This window comes from Mastacembelus armatus, chromosome 9 (genome assembly GCF_900324485.2).
Source record: "Mastacembelus armatus chromosome 9, fMasArm1.2, whole genome shotgun sequence".
In the NCBI taxonomy this organism is placed as follows: domain Eukaryota; kingdom Metazoa; phylum Chordata; class Actinopteri; order Synbranchiformes; family Mastacembelidae; genus Mastacembelus; species Mastacembelus armatus.
In genome coordinates this window covers 7,301,735-7,322,708 of record NC_046641.1, presented here as the reverse complement: position 1 = coordinate 7,322,708, position 20,974 = coordinate 7,301,735, and the positions used below count along the sequence as shown (strand labels likewise).

Below are 20,974 nucleotides of genomic sequence, written 5' to 3'. Positions count from 1 at the left end.
TTGTCAGAGGGAACTTTTCAGAAAAGAAATACTTTCTGTTTCTCTGTGTTTCTTTCTGGATATGTGGACTTGCATGGCCAACGGTAAGTCCAGGTCTGAGGTCATTTTGACTGTCTCACACAGGGATGTTTCAGGGTTTGAAGACTTGGTTTGAGGGTTAGGATTAGATTTTATTTAGGTTAGAGTAAGGGTTGGGTTAGACATTTAGCTGAAAATATTCCAGTTATTAAAATAAGGGGCTATGAAAACTAATGTATATGTGAATGTCCTCACAAAGACAGATGTACAAATGTGGGGGGTGTAAGTTTACACTGGATGAGTTCAGTTTTACAGTCAAACTCAGTCAATACCAGCTCAGACTGAAATAAATAAACCATCGTGTTACAATGTATACACAACTATCAAAGAGGAGTAAAGTGCATTTTGTGCTCCTCGCAGTGTCCGTGTTGTAATGTGGAGGCCCATGCAGCAGACTGTGGGTGTAGTTAGGAGATAAGAGTACAGCCGCCTTATCTGTAGAAACTATTTGGGTCCGACTGGAGGCTCCGGTGCTTTACATTCATTTGTCTGTGTTCTCGGTCACGTCGTATATGAAGAACACGATGTCTCCTGTACATGAGCAAGGGAGGGGCTGCTGCAAAGCGCCCTGAGAGAATGAATGCAAAGAGCCAAAAGAACACTTCCTGTTGATGCAAAAATTGCAGCAGCAACTGTCTGACACATCTGGGCTGGAGAGGGGGGGAGGCCTGGCTGTAGTGTTAGCCAACTATTCAGAGGAATGGACAACGTTCAGTGCTAATCTGTAAGACGGTGAGTTCGGCGGGCTTCACCTTTGGCTCGGACTGCTTGCTGTTATGGCTTTGTGATTTCTGAGAGCCTGCTCTCTCGCTGTGTGGGTCCCGGGGAAACACTTGCCGCAGCCGTACGTTAGCATTTACCCTTAGCGTTAGCCGCTAATTGGCTAGTTAGCTGGTGCTAGCTGTTAGCATAGCAGCTAGCGAGCTCCTGTGGCAGTCGACGGCTTGTGCCCGCACTCGACGCTGTAGCTTCGCTGTGTGACTACATGGTGTTGTCAGGTTTCTGTGTAATCTCAGAAAACGCGACCACGCCGTGAAGTAGTCCCCCCGTGTGTGCGAGAGTCGCGTCTGAGCTAAAGTTTAGCGTTTTTCCTGAAGTACTTGTCCAGCTTTAGGCTACGCTAGCTAACGGAGCTAGTTAGCCAGTGCTTGTGTGCCACTTGGTAGCTGGGTGGCTCGGCCCGGGGAGCCGATGCGTGTTCATAATAACACCAGCCTAACTCACTTTTCTCATTGCCACAGAAATTAGAAACATTAGAGACAACTAACAAAATGTAGGCGGGTGCGATGGCCAAGCTACTGCTACGTTAGCAGCCCCGCTAGCTGGAGCCAGCACCGATAGCTGACTAACTATGAGCAGAATAAACTTTGAGACCCATTTGTTCTCCTGTATGTTGGTACTGTATTGATGTGGGGTGGGACCAGGAGTACCGACTCCCACAGAAAGGAGCCCACATGCTTAAAACGACTTTAAACGAATCGGTTATTGCCCTAAACATTGTAAGACTTTATTTAATCCGGTGTCAGTGTGTGTGGTATCGCATCAGGCCGTAACGCAGTTTTGAGTGTGTCTGAGTTTAACTTTAACCTGCACAGTAACGTTACTGATTAGTGTCCTCAGGCCATTTATTAGGCTGAAAGATTAAAGCTGCCAGTCTCAGTCAAAGCTCTTGATAACAGTAAATGTCCCTGTAAACTAGTTGTACTTGATGTTATGGCAGGAAGGGCCAAAGTGCAGGGACTTGGCAGGTTATTAACCACAATAGGGTTCACTTTGATCAGGAGACCTGTTCGCCTGTTTTAAACCCCTGTTTGAAACCAGTAACACACGTTGTTCCTTGAAAACTGCATCTAAAAGCAGCCCAAATATTTTAAGTATAAGGCGTGTCAGAACAGAGTTGAGCCAAACCAATTATGACTTTATCATGAATAGAGATTATGACTTTGCACCCGTTCAACCTCCCATTTTTATCGTCCCTTCTCTGTCTGGGATAGGCAGTCAAACAGTGTTGGTTTGTAAGCTGAAATTAGTGTTTGTGCAGTACAGGACAAATTGAGTGCAGTGGTTATTGCTTGTAGAAACTTTGTAAGTTATGTTCCTTAAATTTCTAAAGTAACATTATTTTCCTCTAAGATTATATTCGCTTATCTATAACTGTAATAAATGTCACTAAATGTTTTAATTCTTCCTAAGTAAAAAAAATTAAAATTTGGTTAATAAAATCTGCAGTTGCAATAGTATGACCACTGCATACTGGATCTAGATGAAAAGACACTGTAGCTGGATGATATCCTTGGTTACTAGAGCAAATCATTAAAAAGCACTTTCTTGCTAAATTTGTCAGGCTTGACAGTAGACAGAATGCAGAATAAAACTGCAGGAGGAGCGAACCAGATATGGAGGACAGAGTCACAGCACTGGTGTTGTGGATCAGCTATGTTCCCTTTCAACTAGTTACTCTCATCTGCAGATGTAGAAATCGGAAGATACTGTTGGACTGTCCTTGTGGATGTCCTCCATCTTTTTGTTCCTGTTAAAATTTCTAACCACACCTACAATCCAGATCTACATATTTAGACAGTTAAACATTTTTCCTCTTCATCCTCTTCATGTGTGGTTCAGAATATATAATTTCAAGTAAAATAATAGTTACTAGATTGAAGTGCCTAATATTTTTTAATTTCATTAGGAGTTGTGGTGTGGGAGATGTCATTTTAACACAGCCCAAAGTTTATGTGTTGAAAAGTAATTTGAGAGATACACATGAACTCAAAACAAAATTGTCATATTTGATCTTTTGTGGAAAACCCTTTGCATTCAGCTGTCTGAAGGCTTTGACTTACAGACACCCACAGATGCCCTGTATCTTTATTGGTGATACTCTCCAAGACCTTCTCTTGTTTGGCGGGTCTCTCTTCCTTTAGTTTTCAGCAGGTGGAGCTCAGATCAGCTGGACTGAGATCAGGCAACTGACTCGACCAGTAGAGGGTATGCAACCTCTTTACTCTGAAAAGCTCTTTGGTCACTTTGGCCACACGCTTGTCATCCTGCTGAATGATGAAATGTTAAATTAATTTGGATGCATCTATTTAAATCTTAGTACGTGCAGGGGGACTGTACACCTCTGCATTGATCTGGTTGCTTTCATAGACAGTGGAATCAGTGTGGCAGTTCCACTGGCATTTATATATGTCCAAGTCATCGTAAAACCACCACAATGTTGGGCAGATCGGGTTGTATGCTTTGGGTCTTGAGCTGTTCCTTTTTTTTTTTTGTTCTCCACACATTAGACCAGACCAGTTATTCCAGAACTGTACTACTTTCTTTTTGCTTCCTACTTGTTGGTTTTTGAGTCTTACCACAGATTGGCACCTTGTCATGATTCTTATTAGATTATGGTTATGAAGTGTTGCTTGATGATCAGGGAATATCATCAGTCAATCAACATCAATTTCAGTCCTTTTGACTTGCTGTGCAGTCATCAGAGAGTTTTTTTCTGAAATCATTTTACAGTTATCCACAACACATATGGTCCTTGGTCTACCAGACTACCCAATTTTCTAGTTTTCCTGTGTGCACCAGAATTTTTAGGGTGAACACAATTGTTGATCTGAGCAAGCCAGGATGGCTATTCCAGAAAGTGGATTAAGTGAAAACATGGGGTTTGTTCACCCCAAGTTGACAGAAACTCTGGGTTTTCAGTTCCAGAAACAGAGATCACTTTCACTATGAAAGTTAGTGAGATTATTTACTCTATAAATACATCCTGCTCTCTGTCAGGTTTTATTCAACAATCCCTGAGTTTCTCTCTGTTTCCTCCCTCTTGTTAAGTCTGAAGAAATTTGGGTGAAGAGGTTAAAAATACCAGTTAGACAGTAGCCTTATGGCTTGTTACCCATGACCTGATTTGATTGCTTTTATGCTCAGTCAGTCATCAGAGAACAGCCAGTAATATTACTTCACATTTAAATACTCATAGACAGCGTGGATTAAGCCTCAGTTTAGAATAAAATCTGTATATTCTGTCTTTATTACACTGTCACTCTGTGGACATGAAGACAACTGTCCAGTTTCCCTACATTTTTTCAGGGGATGTTTTGGTTCCTCTGCATGAAAACATCTACTGTACATTACTGTGAACACTGGAACTAAAAAAATCTGTATTGAGCTTTAGCCACATGGGACTGATCTATGAATAGTCCTTTCTTGTATTCAGATTGGACACACTGATGGAACGTTTCTCAGTTATTATCTTGTTGGGAATTATATAAATATTTCTGCATGAGAATGAATATAGTGCCAAGTTAAAAAACTTGAAGAAATCAAAACTGAGTTCAATGTAGCTTGAAAGTTAGTTTTTGTATATAGCTGCATATGTTCTCAACACACACATATCTCTTGCTTCAAAACAAAAATTATTTTAAACATTGTAATTCATACACTGGTACATCAAGATCTCTCTGAGTTTTCACATTTCACATAGGCAGCCTGGACTTTGAAAACTGTTTAGGCTACTAAAATTAGCTTTTGAAAATGGTGGTTGCTGGTGTACGTCATTCATGGTTCCTGTTGTAATGAAAATGATCTATTCTGAAGTAGGAGATAAAAAAGTCCCCTAAAGCAGCATTCTAAGAACTGTTATAGTTCTCGGTTCCTGTGCTCTGGACACACAGAAGGGGGAACTTTCTCCAAAGGTTATAAGAAATATGAAAATGTTCCCCAGGTCCAAAAGTGGCTTATGTTATGCTGTCATTACTCAAGAATGCCCTGTGCACCCCTTACTAAAGGTCTCGTCCCCCACTTTGGACACCACTGCATTAAGAGAGTTCAAGCCTGTTACATAATGAATGAGTGGACTGTGCTAAATAAAATGTAAAGGTATTAACTTAATGACTCTTCTCCAACTCGGGCTCTTTGACTGCTGCTGTGTTTTTTATAAATGTGTATTGATGTCACATGTTATTTGTATCTCCATTGGATGAAAATGGCAACTTTATATTTACTTATTGCCATAGTTTCATTCCAAACAAATCTGATAAAATAACAAAATCCATTTCCTGTTTCGTTGTGCATGTTGAGCTCCCACTAACGATTTTCATAATGCCTGTTACTCTTAAACCAGCAAAATTCCTGACATCATACCTGGCACTTAAGGCAAGTTTATTTATGAACATATCAAAATCTAGTTTCATCTTATTTACTGAATGTTTTAAATTGCTCTCCCAACCTTTGCTTGTTAAGCAGGTTCCACTTAGGTTTGGCCCACAGTCTGCTTTTCCAAGTAGATTAAATGCTTCTGATGTTGAAGAGTGTAAACAATAGTTACCTGCTGGCTTTGATTTTTTTTTTTCCCTGTTATTTTTATTATTTTTTTATCTAAATAGCAAGTCAAATCTATAGCCTCCGTAACTTTAATATGGTGTCTTTGCAATAGAGTTTCGCTGATCTTTTGGTTGGCCACATGATCAGAACATACTCGGCATCCTTTTTACCTACTCCTTGGAACATTAGTGTCCAAAAGGTTTTATCAGGCAGACAGCACGAGCTGCAGATGGAATTTCTGAGCAGAGTTTAAACATTTTTGGTTTTTCCACTTGAGCAAAGCATGTGACCCTCGCCCAGCATGTGCGTCTCATCTACTGAGGGGGCATTCTTTGGCTGCCTTTCAACTTGGCTTCATCCACTATATGAGCTGCTGGCAGCCACTCGTATGTTTTAGTGTACGGACATGTTCTATATGAAGGGTGATAGGGAAGAGAAAATAATATACACCTTCTTATGATAATACTTCATTTCCTTCTTCTGTGCCAGGATGTGAACATACAGTTTGTTGGATAGGTGTCTTGGCAAGCTTTGTCAATTGCGGAAACTGTTTACGCTCTATAGGTGCTGACAGGTATTCAGTGTGCAGAAGAGCATGCTAAATTGCCAGGAAGGGGGAGGAAGATGAGGAGGAATAGGTGCAGAGGGAGAGATAGGAGAAGGGCAGATGGCGTACGGGGAGAAGACGGGTAAGATAGAGAACTGACACATACTGTACTAAGGTTTTGCAAGACAGAAGTATTTGTTTTATGAACACGGAATTACAGTCAGTATATATATAAGTAAATATAATCGGAGTTGCAGCATTCCAAAGTGTGGTTTAACTGCCTCTGCTGAAAGGCAGGGCCTGCGTCTGTTAATATTTTATCAACCCGCCCAAGTCAGTATATTATTGTGAAAGGGTAGTATACAACTACTGGTGCAGCAATGACTGTATGGAGGGGATCTGATAATTTTGCCAAAATGTGTGCCAGTCAGAGCTTGAATGTTATGGATAGTGAATTGCGAAATACCATAATTCTGGAGTTGACAGGTGTTTCAGTAGCTATGAGAAAGGCATTATCTATAATTAAGAAATTACAAAAGCATTTGCTTCAGTGCAGGCATTACTGACACTCATTTGTTGAAATATAGCAGAGAAACCTCTAAGAAAGGAATTGTAAGAGGCTTTTCAGGATGATCTTCCAGGCAGAACCAGATTTTCTTCTTTCCCTGCCAAGTGAGATATGTTCTGTAAATCTTTGTTGCTTCTCTCATGTGCCTGTTTCGTTACAGTCAGTGTATGTGGTATGCTGGTACATTATGTTCCAATAGTTGCAATTGTTTGCTTTCACTTTCATGTGTAGCAACAATGGCAACGAATAATATATATATATATATAATCACTAAATGACAAATTCAAGAAGGGGTTAAAAAATGCCTTGTTGCCACCTCTGTTGCACTAGTACCAACCCAGGAGAACCAGTTTTTCCCTATAGCACTTTCTATTTTAGAGTCATTTTGAAAATACACCTGCATGTTTTAATATGTAATTATGCTGGAGATTTTTTTTTCAATATAAATTTAAGTAAATGTTTGGACTCTATAATAGTTATTATGTGCTATGTCAGTACTTTGATGAGGCTGCTGTTGACAGATGATGGTAAATTTAAGAAATGTAGTATAACCTTTAAATGCAAATATATCCATCACCTAGCAGTGTGTCATTTTAAAATGAAAGCAAATACACCGAATTAAGGAAGATGTATTTGTGGTATTGCATTGAGTGTTGTAGTTTTCCCATAGAATCAGTAATTTGTGGTAATGTATAAAATTAGCTTGTATCAAATGTTTAAGATCGTCCTGTTTCTCTTGTCTTATGGTATAAAGATGCTTCAGTCCATTGCAGATGCAGTATTTCAAAAACTGATGTTTTTGCCTTTGTCTCTTTTCCTGTTAGGCTGTCGACAAACTGGAGAAACATATCCAAGAAATGGACGACGGCAGCTACATCGAGTTTGATGTGCCGGAGTTCAGTAATACTGTTCTGACCCAGCTCAATGAGCTGCGGCTGCAGGGGAAGCTGTGTGACATCATTGTTCACATTCAGGGCCAGCCGTTTCGAGCTCACAAGGCTGTGCTGGCAGCTAGTTCGCCCTACTTTCGTGACCACTCAGCTCTCAGCACTATGAGTGGCCTTTCCATCTCAGTCATCAAAAGCCCTGAGGTGTTTGAGCAGCTTCTTGCATTCTGCTACACAGGTCACATGTCCCTGCAGCTCAAGGATATTATCAGTTTCCTCACTGCTGCCAGCTTTCTGCAGATGCAGGCCATCATTGACAAGTGTACCCAAATCCTGGAGAGCATCCACTCCAAGATCAGCCTCCCAGTTAATGTCTGCAGCCCAGAAAAGGATGACTCACAGGCCAGTCGCAATGGGGTCAATGATAACAGCCTCTTTGTAAACCCTACCCAGATCTCCCCCCCTTACTACTCCCGGCAGAGTCAGGCAGGACAGGGCTTGGGCCGGGGGCGACAGCAGCAAGAGGAAGGCCAGTCGGACCGTGGAAGTAGTGACAGCGTGTCAGAGCATGATGCTCCCATAGAGGGAGAAACAGAGCAAGTGGAACTGATTGGCAAAGATGGGCAAGTAACAGATGTGCATGTGAAGGTAGAGAAGACGGAGAGGCCCACTTATTCAGATAGTTCCTCAGCTGGTGATGATGGCTACCACACAGAGTTGGTCGACGGAGAGCAGGTATTGGCTGTTAGTGTGGGTTCTTATGGTCCTGTCATCCAGCCTGCTGCATATTCTTACTCAGGGCTGTCCTCCCCGTGCTTTGTTAACCTTAGCAGTTCCAGTCCCTCCCGCTCAATACTCAGTGGCTACCGAGGTGGGCGAGCCAGGGCAAAGCGCCCTCTGGCCATCCCAGCAGGGGTGCTGAGTCACATCAAGCCAGGCTCCGATGATGGCGAATCAGCTGTGGGACCCACAGGGTTGGAGAACGATGTGCGAGAGCGTAGCCTTCGTAGCCAGTGGTACCCCTACAATGAGAGACTCATCTGCATCTACTGTGGAAAGACCTTCAATCAGAAAGGGAGCCTGGACCGCCACATGCGCCTGCATATGGGAATCACCCCATTTGTTTGTAAATTCTGTGGCAAGAAGTACACAAGAAAAGACCAGCTGGAGTACCACATCCGCGGCCACACGGACAACAAGCCCTTCCACTGTCAGATCTGTGGCAAATGTTTCCCATTTCAGGGCACCCTTAACCAGCACCTGAGGAAGAAGCACTTGGGAGCCTCAGAGGGCAGCAATCACATGGACTCTCCAGAGAGGACGGAGGGAAGCTCAGGTCAGAAGGACCAGGAGGATACATCTGAGGGGATGGCCTTTGAGGCGCAATATGCAGAAGAGGCACCAGCCAATGATATGGAGGAGAGTTCAAAATGCAGTCCAGAGGAGGCTCAAGCATCAAGATGTGATTTTTAGGTCCTGCTTCAGGTTATGGAAGCTTTAAGAAAAGTTTATTTCCTCAAGTTAAAGGACAGTTTTTGTTTGTTTTTTTTTTTGTTGTTGTTTTGTTTTTTGTTTGGTTTTTCGATTAGCTCCCTCTACTGTGGACATTTCTTGCGTCAAGGGTTTCTGTCAATTTTGTGAAAGTTAGCTGTTGACTGCAGAGAGCAAATGAGTGCTTTATAGAAATTTGATTCTTCCAAGCAAAGGGAGTAACAACTTACTATTTTTCAGGAGGTCCCAATAATCAAGACCCCCCAATTGATTTCTCTTTTTATCTTTCCATGTTTTTTAGAACATATTTACAGAGTTATATAGGCATGTTGCAATAACTGATAATGTGAAAGCTCTGGTAAGATGCTTGTCATATCACCTTTTTACCTGACCTGTTTTTGCACATGTGGCCACAGGAGGTCACTTACTCACAAGGAATGATTTTCTGCCAGTGCAAAGCTTCGTGTGACATATCTGTTCAATACCTCATGATGCAACTACATACTCACAACAGACAGTATTTTATCTTAAATGAACTCACCGGGTTCTACCTCATAGCCAAGAACCTACCAGGCACAGATGTGTTCACCGTTTGAAATCCATTTTAGGTTGTATGTACAGTATCTTATTGCCAAACCCTGTAAAGAATATTGTCTCAACACAAAGCCTTGATACTTAGGGGAAATGTTCCTTGCTGATTGTATGGATTAGGGACAAAGTTCTTGTCAGATGTTTCATGGTCAGCCAGGTTAAAATGATGATTTAGAAGGTGCTATGTTAGGAGTGCATTAAACTTGCTAGCTTACTTGTGTGTTAGTTTTTGTCAAATTCAGAGAATAGAGTAAGAGATTGGCCCTATATACTTTCATAATATGATTTTGCTGTCTTACAACGTTCTACAAAACACTTAAGGATTTTATCTATCATCACTACTGGAGATCTCACTCTGTTGGCCAAGGCATGGTTTTAGATGCTGTCATCTATGTAATGGGTGAATTACATCCATACAGTGAAGTCATTTTTATTGCTCTATACTCTGATGGCAGATTTATACAGAAATATTGTATGTGTAGGTTGTTTTGTCCTGAGGTAGGCTTCTAGGTTAATACTCAGCATCTAACAGAGACAAGAGCACTCATGTCAACTCAGCACAGTAGGAACAGCTCTGGATCTGTTCATAAATATCTATGTAGTATGCTAGATGGAATAATATGCAAACAGAAAGAACAAAGGAATTTCAGCCATTTTGATATTTTCTTCCATTATTTCGGAGTACTCTTGGTTTATTGCCTTGTTCTTTTATTTGTTTTCCTGTTTTCCTCATTTGTCAGTGCTAATTTATGGCAGTGACATACATGCAGCATAGCTGGATGAAAGCTAAGAGGCAAATGTTGCTAGGGTTGACTGGTGATCCAAAGTATTGATGCACTTTGCAGAGTTAATGGGTGCGATGGGTGCTGTCCCAGTGATAAAATGTGCTAATCTCTGTCTTAATTCTGATGCAGCAGCAGTGTCAGAGTAGTGCTTTCTTCACAGCAGTGATGTTTCCTCTGAGAATATGTTGTGAACTTTGATGAGACTCTGCAATCACATGAATACTATTGGCTATATGTCATTGCATATGGCAACATTGTATTGTACCTATACTATCTGAACCATGGGGATTAGGGGTGGGGGTGGTGTTAGTATATCGATACTTGGTTTTATTTCTCTTGTGATTTAAAAGAATCTACATTCACATAAAGGCACTTAAAAGGCCTGATTGATCTTGCATATTTTAAAGCTCAGCTGGGTGGTCCCTTTTGTGCTAGCCTGCTTTCTTATTTGCCATCCAGCTGTTGTAATGCCTTTTTTTATTTTCTTTTAAAACTTCTGCTATAAGCTTTTATTTTGTCCCATCCGGTCCATGCTGAATTTGCATAAATGAATTGAGTTTGTTTTACAATTTTCATATAATTTTCTACTTTGTGTGCATTTGGTGGGAGAATATTGTGTTTTGTTATGTGTAATGTTACATCAAGAGTGCAGTCCATTTTATTCCACTGAATGTGCAGTAATGTTCACTCACTGACAGTTAGCAAACCAAACTTTAGGATGTTTAGCAAAAATCGGTATAGCTAGCTTTTCATTATCTTTTTGTATACAGATTCACCTCAGAAACCTTCTATCACCCACAGTCCATCAACCTTCACAGTACTTTTTAGATGAATGTTTACCAAGTTAACTTTGTTTCTGTCAGCCACTGATGTAATGTACAGGTTTGAAAACGGATCTGACCTCACCAAAATCAGTCGCTGATTAATTTGAATGCCTACGGTGATTCTTGCCCTTCACATAGAAAAAAAAAAAAGTAGCCAATACCTATAGGCATTATTGTAAGTGATGTTTTGCAAAGTAGTAGGTGCAAACCGCTAAAACAATTTTGTGCCAAGAGTTCACACCAAAGACGAGCAGGTGATGTTTAACAGCAAATTTGACCTGTATTTCATAATTGAATGGTAATTAAAAATAATAGGTTATTAATTTTACGTAGGACTAGTCCGTTGCAATTTATGAGGGATGTCCGTTTCCCAGCTTATAACAATAACTTGTTTGAAATTTCTAACATTTACCAATAGGGCATTAAGCAGCGAAGTCATAGATAGCATTATATATTAAGCCATACAAAAGCTGACAATATAGAAGCTGTGCAATAGGTATTGTAATTTAAGCCAATGTAAACAAAAAAGAGAATACTTAACAAAAAGTGGCATCTTAAACTTAGTGCCTTGCCACAAGCTTTACATTTTAAATTCTGGCACTTGGACTTGAGTGCCTCTTTCTCATTTTAAATGGATTGAAAAGAGAGATTATAATTAAATGTGACCACATTTGTTGTAAAATGGTACCAAGAAGGATTCATGTCACTCTTGTCCATTTTGTAGTTTTTTTTTTTTTTTTTTTTCAGCTCAAGATCTGCACCCCCAACCCTTTTTTTGCTTTTTTAGAATTTTTATTTTCTTTTGTCATGCGATGTACAACTGATTTTAATTTTTAATTGATTTTGTAGCAATGGGTTACAATCAAATGAAGCAGACTTGTTCCCAGCAAGCCATCTCCCCTATGTTCAGAGACTACACTGTATCCCCCCTCTCTAACCACTGAGGACAATCTTACTAATGTACTGTAGTTTTAGGCATTTCAGTGATGTAAGGAGATGCATGAGAAACAAAATCTACTTCCTCTCTGTTATTTTGGAGCATCTGGCAGGGGAACAGCTGCCTCAGTATTTAGCAGATAATATTTGAATAATTGTGGAGTTTAAAAAAAAAAAAAAGCTTACCCTCATATACTGTAGCTGAATTGCACGTTGCTCAACCACAAAATTGTATAAAATTGCCAATGGATAATTTTTAAAATTGCGTTTTTTTTCTATTTATGTCATCAATTGTGCACTTAAAAATTTTCATAGTACATACCAATTCCATTGGGGAAGTTTAGGTTATATCTTTAGGTACCCTTAAGGGACTCCGCTATGATGGCCTCAGTCACTTTGGTAGGGGACCTTTTTCCTCCTTAATGGTGCTTTTAGACTAGTCATATTTTATTTCTTATAAAACAACATATATTCATCATAGGTGAATAGAGGGGAAATAGTTTGACTGCTTTTCATTAACTACCGTTACTTTTGTGATAGTACACACCTACAGAACCAACTGAACTTGACACACACTCGAATCGACTCTTTGTCAACTCTTAGTTCCACACCTCCGAGAGGAACAGGAGATACAATTATGGGCCACAAGTAATCAAAAGGAAGTGTTTACAGGGAAGGCTGTCAAACTACTTTTTGAAATTGCAGCTCATCCTTTTCCTTTTCTAATAAACTCACTTCAGGTAGTTTACAAACACTGATACAGGCTTAGAAAAAATCTTAAGTCTTCCATAGCTTTTCTGTCAGTTTCTGTCCACTGTGTATTGTAAAAAAAAAAATAAAAAAAAAAGCAATAACCTTTTTAAAAGTGGTGTATTGGGATCATCAAGCCTATTGAAATATTGGCCTGTCATATATCAAACAAACTGAAAGTCAGGGAGCTGTTGAACAGAAGTAGGACCAGGACAATTTGATATTGATTTATTTTTTATATATTTTCTGAAACTTTGGACAGGTTGACTTCGTATTCAGAAAAAATATATATAAATGGAAAAAAAGTGGTCTTGCTTGCTGGTGTTCTAAATGCTCATCAAAATCCAGTGGTAGTCAGTAAACTGCAACACAAGAACTGAGTGTGTTTTAGTCATCCAACTCAGTGGCACTGTTCAGAGTTGCACCTCCAGCTGTGTCAAATAATGAAAGGGATTTGGGGCTGTATAGCCACTGTTTAGGAGCGGGCGGTCTGTTGTCATGTTGAGGTTCAGTGATCATCTTTGGCTCCTCAGGCAATGAGACTTTAGTTGTAGTTGTTCAGGATCAGAGGGGAAGTTTTCAGTCTTGCTATTGTTCTTTTTCCTTTTACAACTCCCTAAACTCTGCACTAAAAGGTCTCTGGCTCATATGTTATTTGGTGACAAGGCAAAAAAAAAAAAAGAAAAAAAAAAAAAACAACTTAGAACTCAGGGTATTTAGTGTTAAAAGTGGTCTCATTGGACATACATCTTATGTCCATAGTATAATCGTGCACTTCTCTTCAGGTGGGGGAAACAAGTCCTCAGTCAGTGGTTCCCAAACATTCTGCCTCAAGGTCTCAATGAGCCCATATTTTCCACAGAGCTGTAGCTTGAGGAACACTGGAGGCCACGAACTGAACCATGATAGCAGAAATGCCCCAACTCCTGTTTTGTCCACTCTACACTCAACCTCACAACCCAACTGTGAACCTCAGAACTCTACTGTTTTGTACAACTATGAAGTAAATGAAGCTAGCTAGAGCTGATGTTGTATCTGTTGCCATTTATGAATTTATTTTATAGCATGAAATAAAATATATTTATTCAAATTATATATTTTACTCATAATCATTCTGTGCTGCTTCATTTTGGTTCTTAAGCTTGTAAATTGCTTTTTTATTAAAAAAAATGTCAATAGAATAATGCGTTTGTAAAATAAAAGATGCTGATTTGGCTCTGATTTGTCTTTTCTTTGTTTCTCACAATTGGATTGATGTGCTCTAACCATTTACATGTGCATAAAATCTCAAGTCATTCAGATAAAAGCATATTGTACTATACAACCTCTCTAGTTACGTGTTGAAGAAAAAGACATATATATGTTTGCAATGTGCTGTTGGCATGCATTGAATTTGTATGGTCCTAAAGCAAGACTATATATGAATGTCGCCTGGAGAGATACCTGATGTATGTCCAACTTTAACCCTCCAGAGGGAGCTAGAGAATAACAAATTCACTTAACTTTTAGGGCAGATGTTCTGCAACTAAATTTAAATAAGCATATAAGAATTACTAGGCCATTGTAACCTAAAACATTGGGTTGCTTGAGTCATTATTAAAATATGACTGATACAAATGGCACTGAGTGTGTAACTAACTGAGTAATTATGTAAGTTTTGTTTTTCCACACCTTTTTTTGGCATAATAAAGAGAAAATAAGGCCTGTAGTCGTATCTTTTGATTGGGGAACAGTTAAAAGCTATAGCCACAAGTATGAGGAGTTAAATTGATTTTGATAGATAAGTAAACCAGATGTCTGAAAAGAACATTTCCTTTTATATGTCCTTTAGAGGTTTTAAAAATTCTTTCTTCTTCTGAGGTTTTTTGATGCAAGTGGTGCCTGTGGAAAATCAGCTACTCAAAAGTTACAGAGGCCAAGTAGAAAAATATAAAGCAATAATTTGTTTAAGTCTCGGATGGCTGGTAATAAAATTTATTTATCACTAAACATGTTTGTTTTCCTGCTGTATCTTCAGTCATCTCCTCTGTCTATTCCCCAGCAGTGTTATTGTTCTTGTCCCTGATATGTTAAAAACGCACCTGAAGGGAGAAATATGTTGATAAAGTGACACAACTATACAACGGATTCTCATTGTGTAACCAGTGTATATATTTGGGTTTTACAAAAAGTAAGGCCATAAAGGAGCCAAATGACTAATAACCACCAGGCAGGCCAGCTCTGTGCTTTACTAGCATTTTCTTGAAGTAGCTTATATCTACCCTGCTGCTGGTTGCAGTTCCGCACCAACCTCGAAGAAGAGAATTTCTCTCTAATATTGTCAATTACAGATAATCTCTGTAAATGGCATAATACTTTGCAACCTATTGTGAGATAAACTTCACTGATTGCTTAAAACTGTAGTAAACTGGGTAAATTGTTGAAATTACAGCATTATAAGACTGGACGGTTAGCTGATCCTAAAATAATAGGCTAAATTTCGCTGTTCAGTGGAATATGAGAATAAAACGAACCACAAAATACAAGGGCAGGAAAGTCAAAGTCTTCGTGTTTCCACAAGGGGTCTTTAAGTGCATTCTATGGGTTTGTTGTATTGTAACTCAAACCTGGCAGATTGGTGTAAAATAACAGATAGGTATAGCCGTTTCACGCCTTTGTTCAACATCCAATTTCAGGCTGACCTTTAAATTTGATCTTCAACTGGAACATGACCAGTAGGTTATAAATTGTCTGCACATTCATTTATGACAGGTACTCCTGCCTTATTGTGTGTTCAAGCACTCCACAGATTCTGTGCTGTTTGACAATGGGAAAACCTCAAAAGGCAGCTAGATGAACATTTACATTTTGTTGAAATCAGCAGTGTCAGGGTAATTACATGTGCACTTTTCTGTGTGCCACCCTGTTGATTGGCATTATTGTGAAGGGGCTGATGTGGAAGTGACTCAGGACAGTCACGGCTGGCCTCACTGCCCACAGGTCAAAGGGCAATAATCATCGCCCATGTTATTTGTCTGTGCGATAGTGATGGCAGGTTACAAAGGTTTATGGAGACAAGAGATTAGTTGGTGGAGGAGAGGAGACAAACAGACAGGTCACATGAACAAACGACAGAGTTGATCCCGGGCTCATTTCTGGAGGGATGTCAGTCAGTCCATCTCAACCTTTGACCTCTTGGAGATGAAAGGCTGCCAAGGCCGTGGACAGGAAAAAGCAGGAAAATGAAGCTAACTGAGCATGACAGCTAACAGGTGAGGTCACATTTCTTTCTTAATAGATTAGTGTTATCGAGCTGTTTACATTATTAAATGCAATGTGGGTTTTAGCTGCTTGTTAGCGTTGGCGAAAGAGTCTGGAGCTAACGCGGCTATGCTACATTAGCATTAGCGGCTAACGTTAGCTGTAGCTAAATTAATGGTCTGCTCTGGCCCACAGCTGTGACTGGTTTGGGTTATCTCACTGTAGAAATCCCCTTCATTATTTCCTTACTAAGAGTTTAAATGGGTTGTGACAACATGCTGGTAGCTGTGGGAAAGTCACGTGACCCAGTCTACCTGTCTTGTACGTGCAGGTGACCCGGTCATGTTCAGAAATAAGTATTTGTCTCAAAAACACCAGGCGGCGCTTCGCTTATAATTTGTCGTTTTGAGGTGTAAATGATGAAATGATGATTTCGCTGGCTGATGTTTCTGGGCTTGTTCATACTGGCTCACAGTCATGGCTTACTGGAACAACGTTATTAGCAACACCTGCGGTTTTCTTTCAATGACGAGTCAAAAGGCCTGTTGTGGAAAAAGCCCGTCACCATCAAACTGGCTGTGAGACTGCATGTTTGGCTGAGCTATTATTACCCCAGCTTTAACATGGGAAAAATGAAGTAACAGGCTCAATAAATGAATGAATGAATGAATTACCTGCATGATTAAGACGCTTGTGTGTCTCTGTTCCAGCTTTACAGCAAGATGATGCACTTATCTGAAGTGGCTTTGGATGTGTATTCAAATGTTGAAGTATATATGTATTCACTCTAAATCTTACATTTACACTTGTTAACCCAAACCCCAAGTAAGAGGAAACATCTGTCAGGATCAGAGGAACCACTCCTTTTTCTAAGCCTTTTCATGTTGTTCATATTTTCCTTTATTAAAACCTAGTCCATCCTTTGTTCTGGACTGGATCCGTTTTGACTCACAGGCAGGTAATGGTTTAGTGTACTGCTGCTTTTGTTTTGGTTTGTTTGACTACAGTGTGTTTCTTACAGAGCACGCATTAACAGCAAGTTCTCCAATAGATTCTGACAGCTTGATAGATTTTGGTAGGAATATCATTTTTGCCTGATTTAGTGCCGTTACAGTCACCTTTCTGTTCGTGGTAAATGTAGTGTTATAACTTAAGGCAGACTGGTGGGGGTGGGCTCTGGTCTGCTCTCTCAAACATACACTGTGATTTCAATATCAGTTCGGTGTAGTGTATGAAGAATTTGGCACTGCTGTGTCATAATCTTTGCCAAGAACTGATTTCACTTAAGTGTCTGAACTGGTTTTCTAATGGATTTATCAAATTAATGCCAGATAATGAAGTTTTTATGTGGGTCTTTGTGTCCTGTGTCTGTGTGCAATTATTACTAAAGAGAGCTGTTGGAAGAAAATGCTGAGGGAACAGAGTTTGAAAGGTTACAGGCTGCACATGGAGAAAATCTTACATACCAAATTAAAGTACCATTGTCCAGTTCCCAAAGATGCATTGAATTAAACTGTGTGCAAGAGATTTTTATTTGTCTAACAGTAAAGATACTTTGCTAATAAATTTTTGCCTAGCTGTGAAATATTACAACACTGGAACATCCCCCCATAATACCCCTACTAAATAAAATTTCCATTGTATTAAGGAAAATTCCTCTTGTCTGACCCTGAGAGATTTACTGCAAGTTCCCTGTGGAGGACTCAGACGTTTTGGAATAACATGAAACGGTGGTCATGGCAAGTGGATATAAGCAAATCTGCACAGTTGGAAATCAGCTGAAATGCTGAAAAAAACCTGCCACTCCGCTGTGTAAGTAATAAACAACAAATTGACTATTCGAGAGGCATTACCACATTATGTGTTTCTATTTTTAAGCGTGTCTCAATAACAACCATATGTGTCATAACAATTTCACAGCAGGAGTAGGGAGTGATTTGGAAAAAGATGTTGGTTACCTTTTATTGCACAGCATTTTGTTGGATCTTACTGTGTGGTATTCAGAGTTGTGTTTTTGCTGACTTGGAGTGTGACAATGGCAATTATAGCTTGTGCTTTAGCCAGTGTTGTGCCATCTCAGAGGTATGCTCCATTACGCAATGAGACAGAGAAATGATCCAGGCCCTGAAGTGATATTGTAGCTGCGTTACCTCAGTGTGTCTGTGGTGAATTTTGACAGAAAGATAGAGTGATCACATTGCAGAAGAGAAAGGAGGGAGGAAAAGGAGATGACAGTAAGATGGATGTTATTTCACTGTGCTGACACTTCATGGTTACTGTTGGCATTAAATGTGTTTAACGTTTCCTTACAGGATGAAGGATTCTGTGTTAAAACGACTGTCGACGTTAGTAATATTGTATTATAATAATCCCACTGATACAGCTAATTCATGGTATTTTGTAGATATGCTAGTTACTCACCTTGACCCTGGTTCACAACCACTGGAAAATGGGAAAGGACTTCAGTGGAAAAGTGGCCTCCCCTACTACACAGTCCATTCAGAGTGTTAGATGTCCAAACATTTAGTAACTTAACCTGAACAAATGCTGGCATCTTCCATATAATCAGACTTCAAATAGTTTCAAAAGTTATAGGCTAGTCACATATTGTTTTTCACTGTGACTGACCTGTTTTAAAGCCTATGATGTCTGTACCAAATCATGAGTCAATTTTGTTAGACTTTGAGTAATTACTTGTGAATTATTACGTGGCATATGAAGGCCCTAGGAGGATGCCTGCATTCTGGTCTAGTAAAGGCATGAACTGTGAGTGGTTAAAGCTCCCAACAAAAATTTATGATAACTACGGTACATTTACTGAAAAGTTGGAGTGAAAGGGATTCACGGGAGTGCATGAGAGGTAAAAATGGCCTTATTAAAAGTAGAAGGACATGGATTTTTACAGATGTAAAACAACAAGACAGGCCAGTTTGAAGGTTCAGGTTTGAAGGCTAAGGAAATGTGGTTCTCTTAGTGCTGAGTGAGCACTGTGTCAGCGCATGGTTTTCCATGTTGGTTGAGGAGTGGGAGCTGTACAGGCCACCCTTACTGAAGGTTTTCCATCGTGGTAAGTCCTCAGACACACAGGGCATCCAAAGAGTCTGTCGTCTGTTTATGGAGACTATGAAACATCGTCCTCTGTTTTACCACGATTAGGTTAATTGACAAAGCAGACTTTAACTGATTTTAATATGTGTTTACTATAAAAGAAATTCTGGAAAACATTTTTGGAAGACGGAAGGATTTGGTGATTTTAAGGTCTCATTCATCTTTAGTGAAAACAGAGCTGACAGCAGTGACATTCAGTGATGAATGTCTTCCTTTGTCTCAACCAAAGCCTCTTTGTCACAGGGAGGAAGGCGTTTTAGCTTTTGACTTATGTGATTTTTGCAGCCAGTGTTCATTAGTTAAATGTAGGGTTAGTGTTTTGGTTTCTATCACATAATCATCCTTTTTCCATCATGGCAGCACAAAACGATAACTGATGCGAAAGTTGGCTTTTATTCAGCTCAACAGAATTTAAATAGTAGATGTCAGGTTTTGCTGCGTTCATAATTGATCTCTCTAGACAATTTCAGATTGTCAAATACAAGCTTTTATACTAAAATGATTTCACATTCTCTCAAACCTGTCTAAACCTTCTTCAACTCAAGTCTGGCCACAAAGTTTGACATTAATAGAGCTTGGGTCATTGCTGTGTAAAGTCATTTTTGCTTCATTTTCCAGCTGTCTTTGGAAATCTCATCTACACAGTAGTGAAGTAAAAGTGGTTTAAGCTGTCACTAGATAGGACTGCTGGATGCATTGGTTTTATAAGCCTGTCACATTTCGTTTGTCATTTCCTGGTGTTCTAACGCTATATGCAGACACCATGCTTGATCATGTTTGAGACAACATGTTTTAATGCAACCAGTTCTCATAGTTTAGTCCTTTTGATGGGAAGAAACATGTTCTTCATAATAACAGGTTATTTTTCTATACAGCAGTATTTAATCACAAAATAAAGTGGAAAAGGGTGCTGCAATGCCAAAGCTGTTACTGCAGCATGGTGAAGGCACGTACTGTAAAGTGCGATTTTTGTTTTTTAAATTTTTTAAATTTTTTTTTTTTTTCACTATGAGAACTGCGGTAATCTTTGTAAACTAATATTTTGCATTTCTCCAAACTGTTTGGTCAGAAAATCAGAAAAGTCTTCTAACTTAAAAACTGAAGTACACCAATTACAATTCATACATTTCACTTTGAAATGCTCCACTGAGATTCCTCTTCCATTCACACTACATATGTAATGTAAATAAATCCTACTTATACTCTGCACCAAAATGGAATTGTTAAGGATTAACATTCAAAAGCTTTGTTGTTCAGAGGAATACACGAAACTGGCATAAGTCATGAAAACTGTATAAAATTATGAACTTATTATGATTTTAACACTAATAGCACTGTCATGACAGAGCTGTGTCAACTCTTTATTGAAGGTGTCATTGTTAACCAAATTACACTTAATGGTTACATCGCATTCAAGCAAAATGTACATATAACATGATAGATGATATATATCAGTGTTATGCCAGACATATGCTCACCCTTCCACCAAATTCTTATTTTCATTTTTGGAAAATGAATGAATGTTAGTTTGCCGGCAGTTATGACTGATTATTTCTACTTTATACCATGAGACACAAAAACACTCACAAGCTGTACATATTTCATTGCAAATGATTACTGTTGTAACAGGTTTTAATACATTATATTACAAATATCTTATGTACAAACTTGATGTTTTGGATCTATTGACATCGACAAACTACTAAATTTATACAGTAAATACAGTGCTTGGTTCATACAAGCAATGCTTGTTCAAGCAATTCAAGATTTCAAAACAAGTATTCAGAAAAAGCAGGACGCTGAAGAGTGTAAATCCTCAAAATTTGGTATTGAGTTGATGTTTGTCC

The 20,974-nt window shown here is 39.3% G+C and overlaps 1 protein-coding gene across 1 annotated transcript; it reads left to right on the top strand.

Annotated features, from left to right (window-relative positions):
- Positions 1 to 525: 525 nt before the first annotated feature.
- Positions 526 to 14,000, top strand: zbtb34 (zinc finger and BTB domain containing 34). Its single transcript, XM_026321266.1, has 2 exons — positions 526 to 810; positions 7,340 to 14,000. Exon 2 carries the CDS (start codon positions 7,373 to 7,375, stop codon positions 8,873 to 8,875), a length of 1,503 nt encoding a protein of 500 aa, XP_026177051.1. The 5' UTR covers positions 526 to 810; positions 7,340 to 7,372; the 3' UTR covers positions 8,876 to 14,000.
- The last annotated feature ends 6,974 nt before the right edge of the window (positions 14,001 to 20,974 follow it).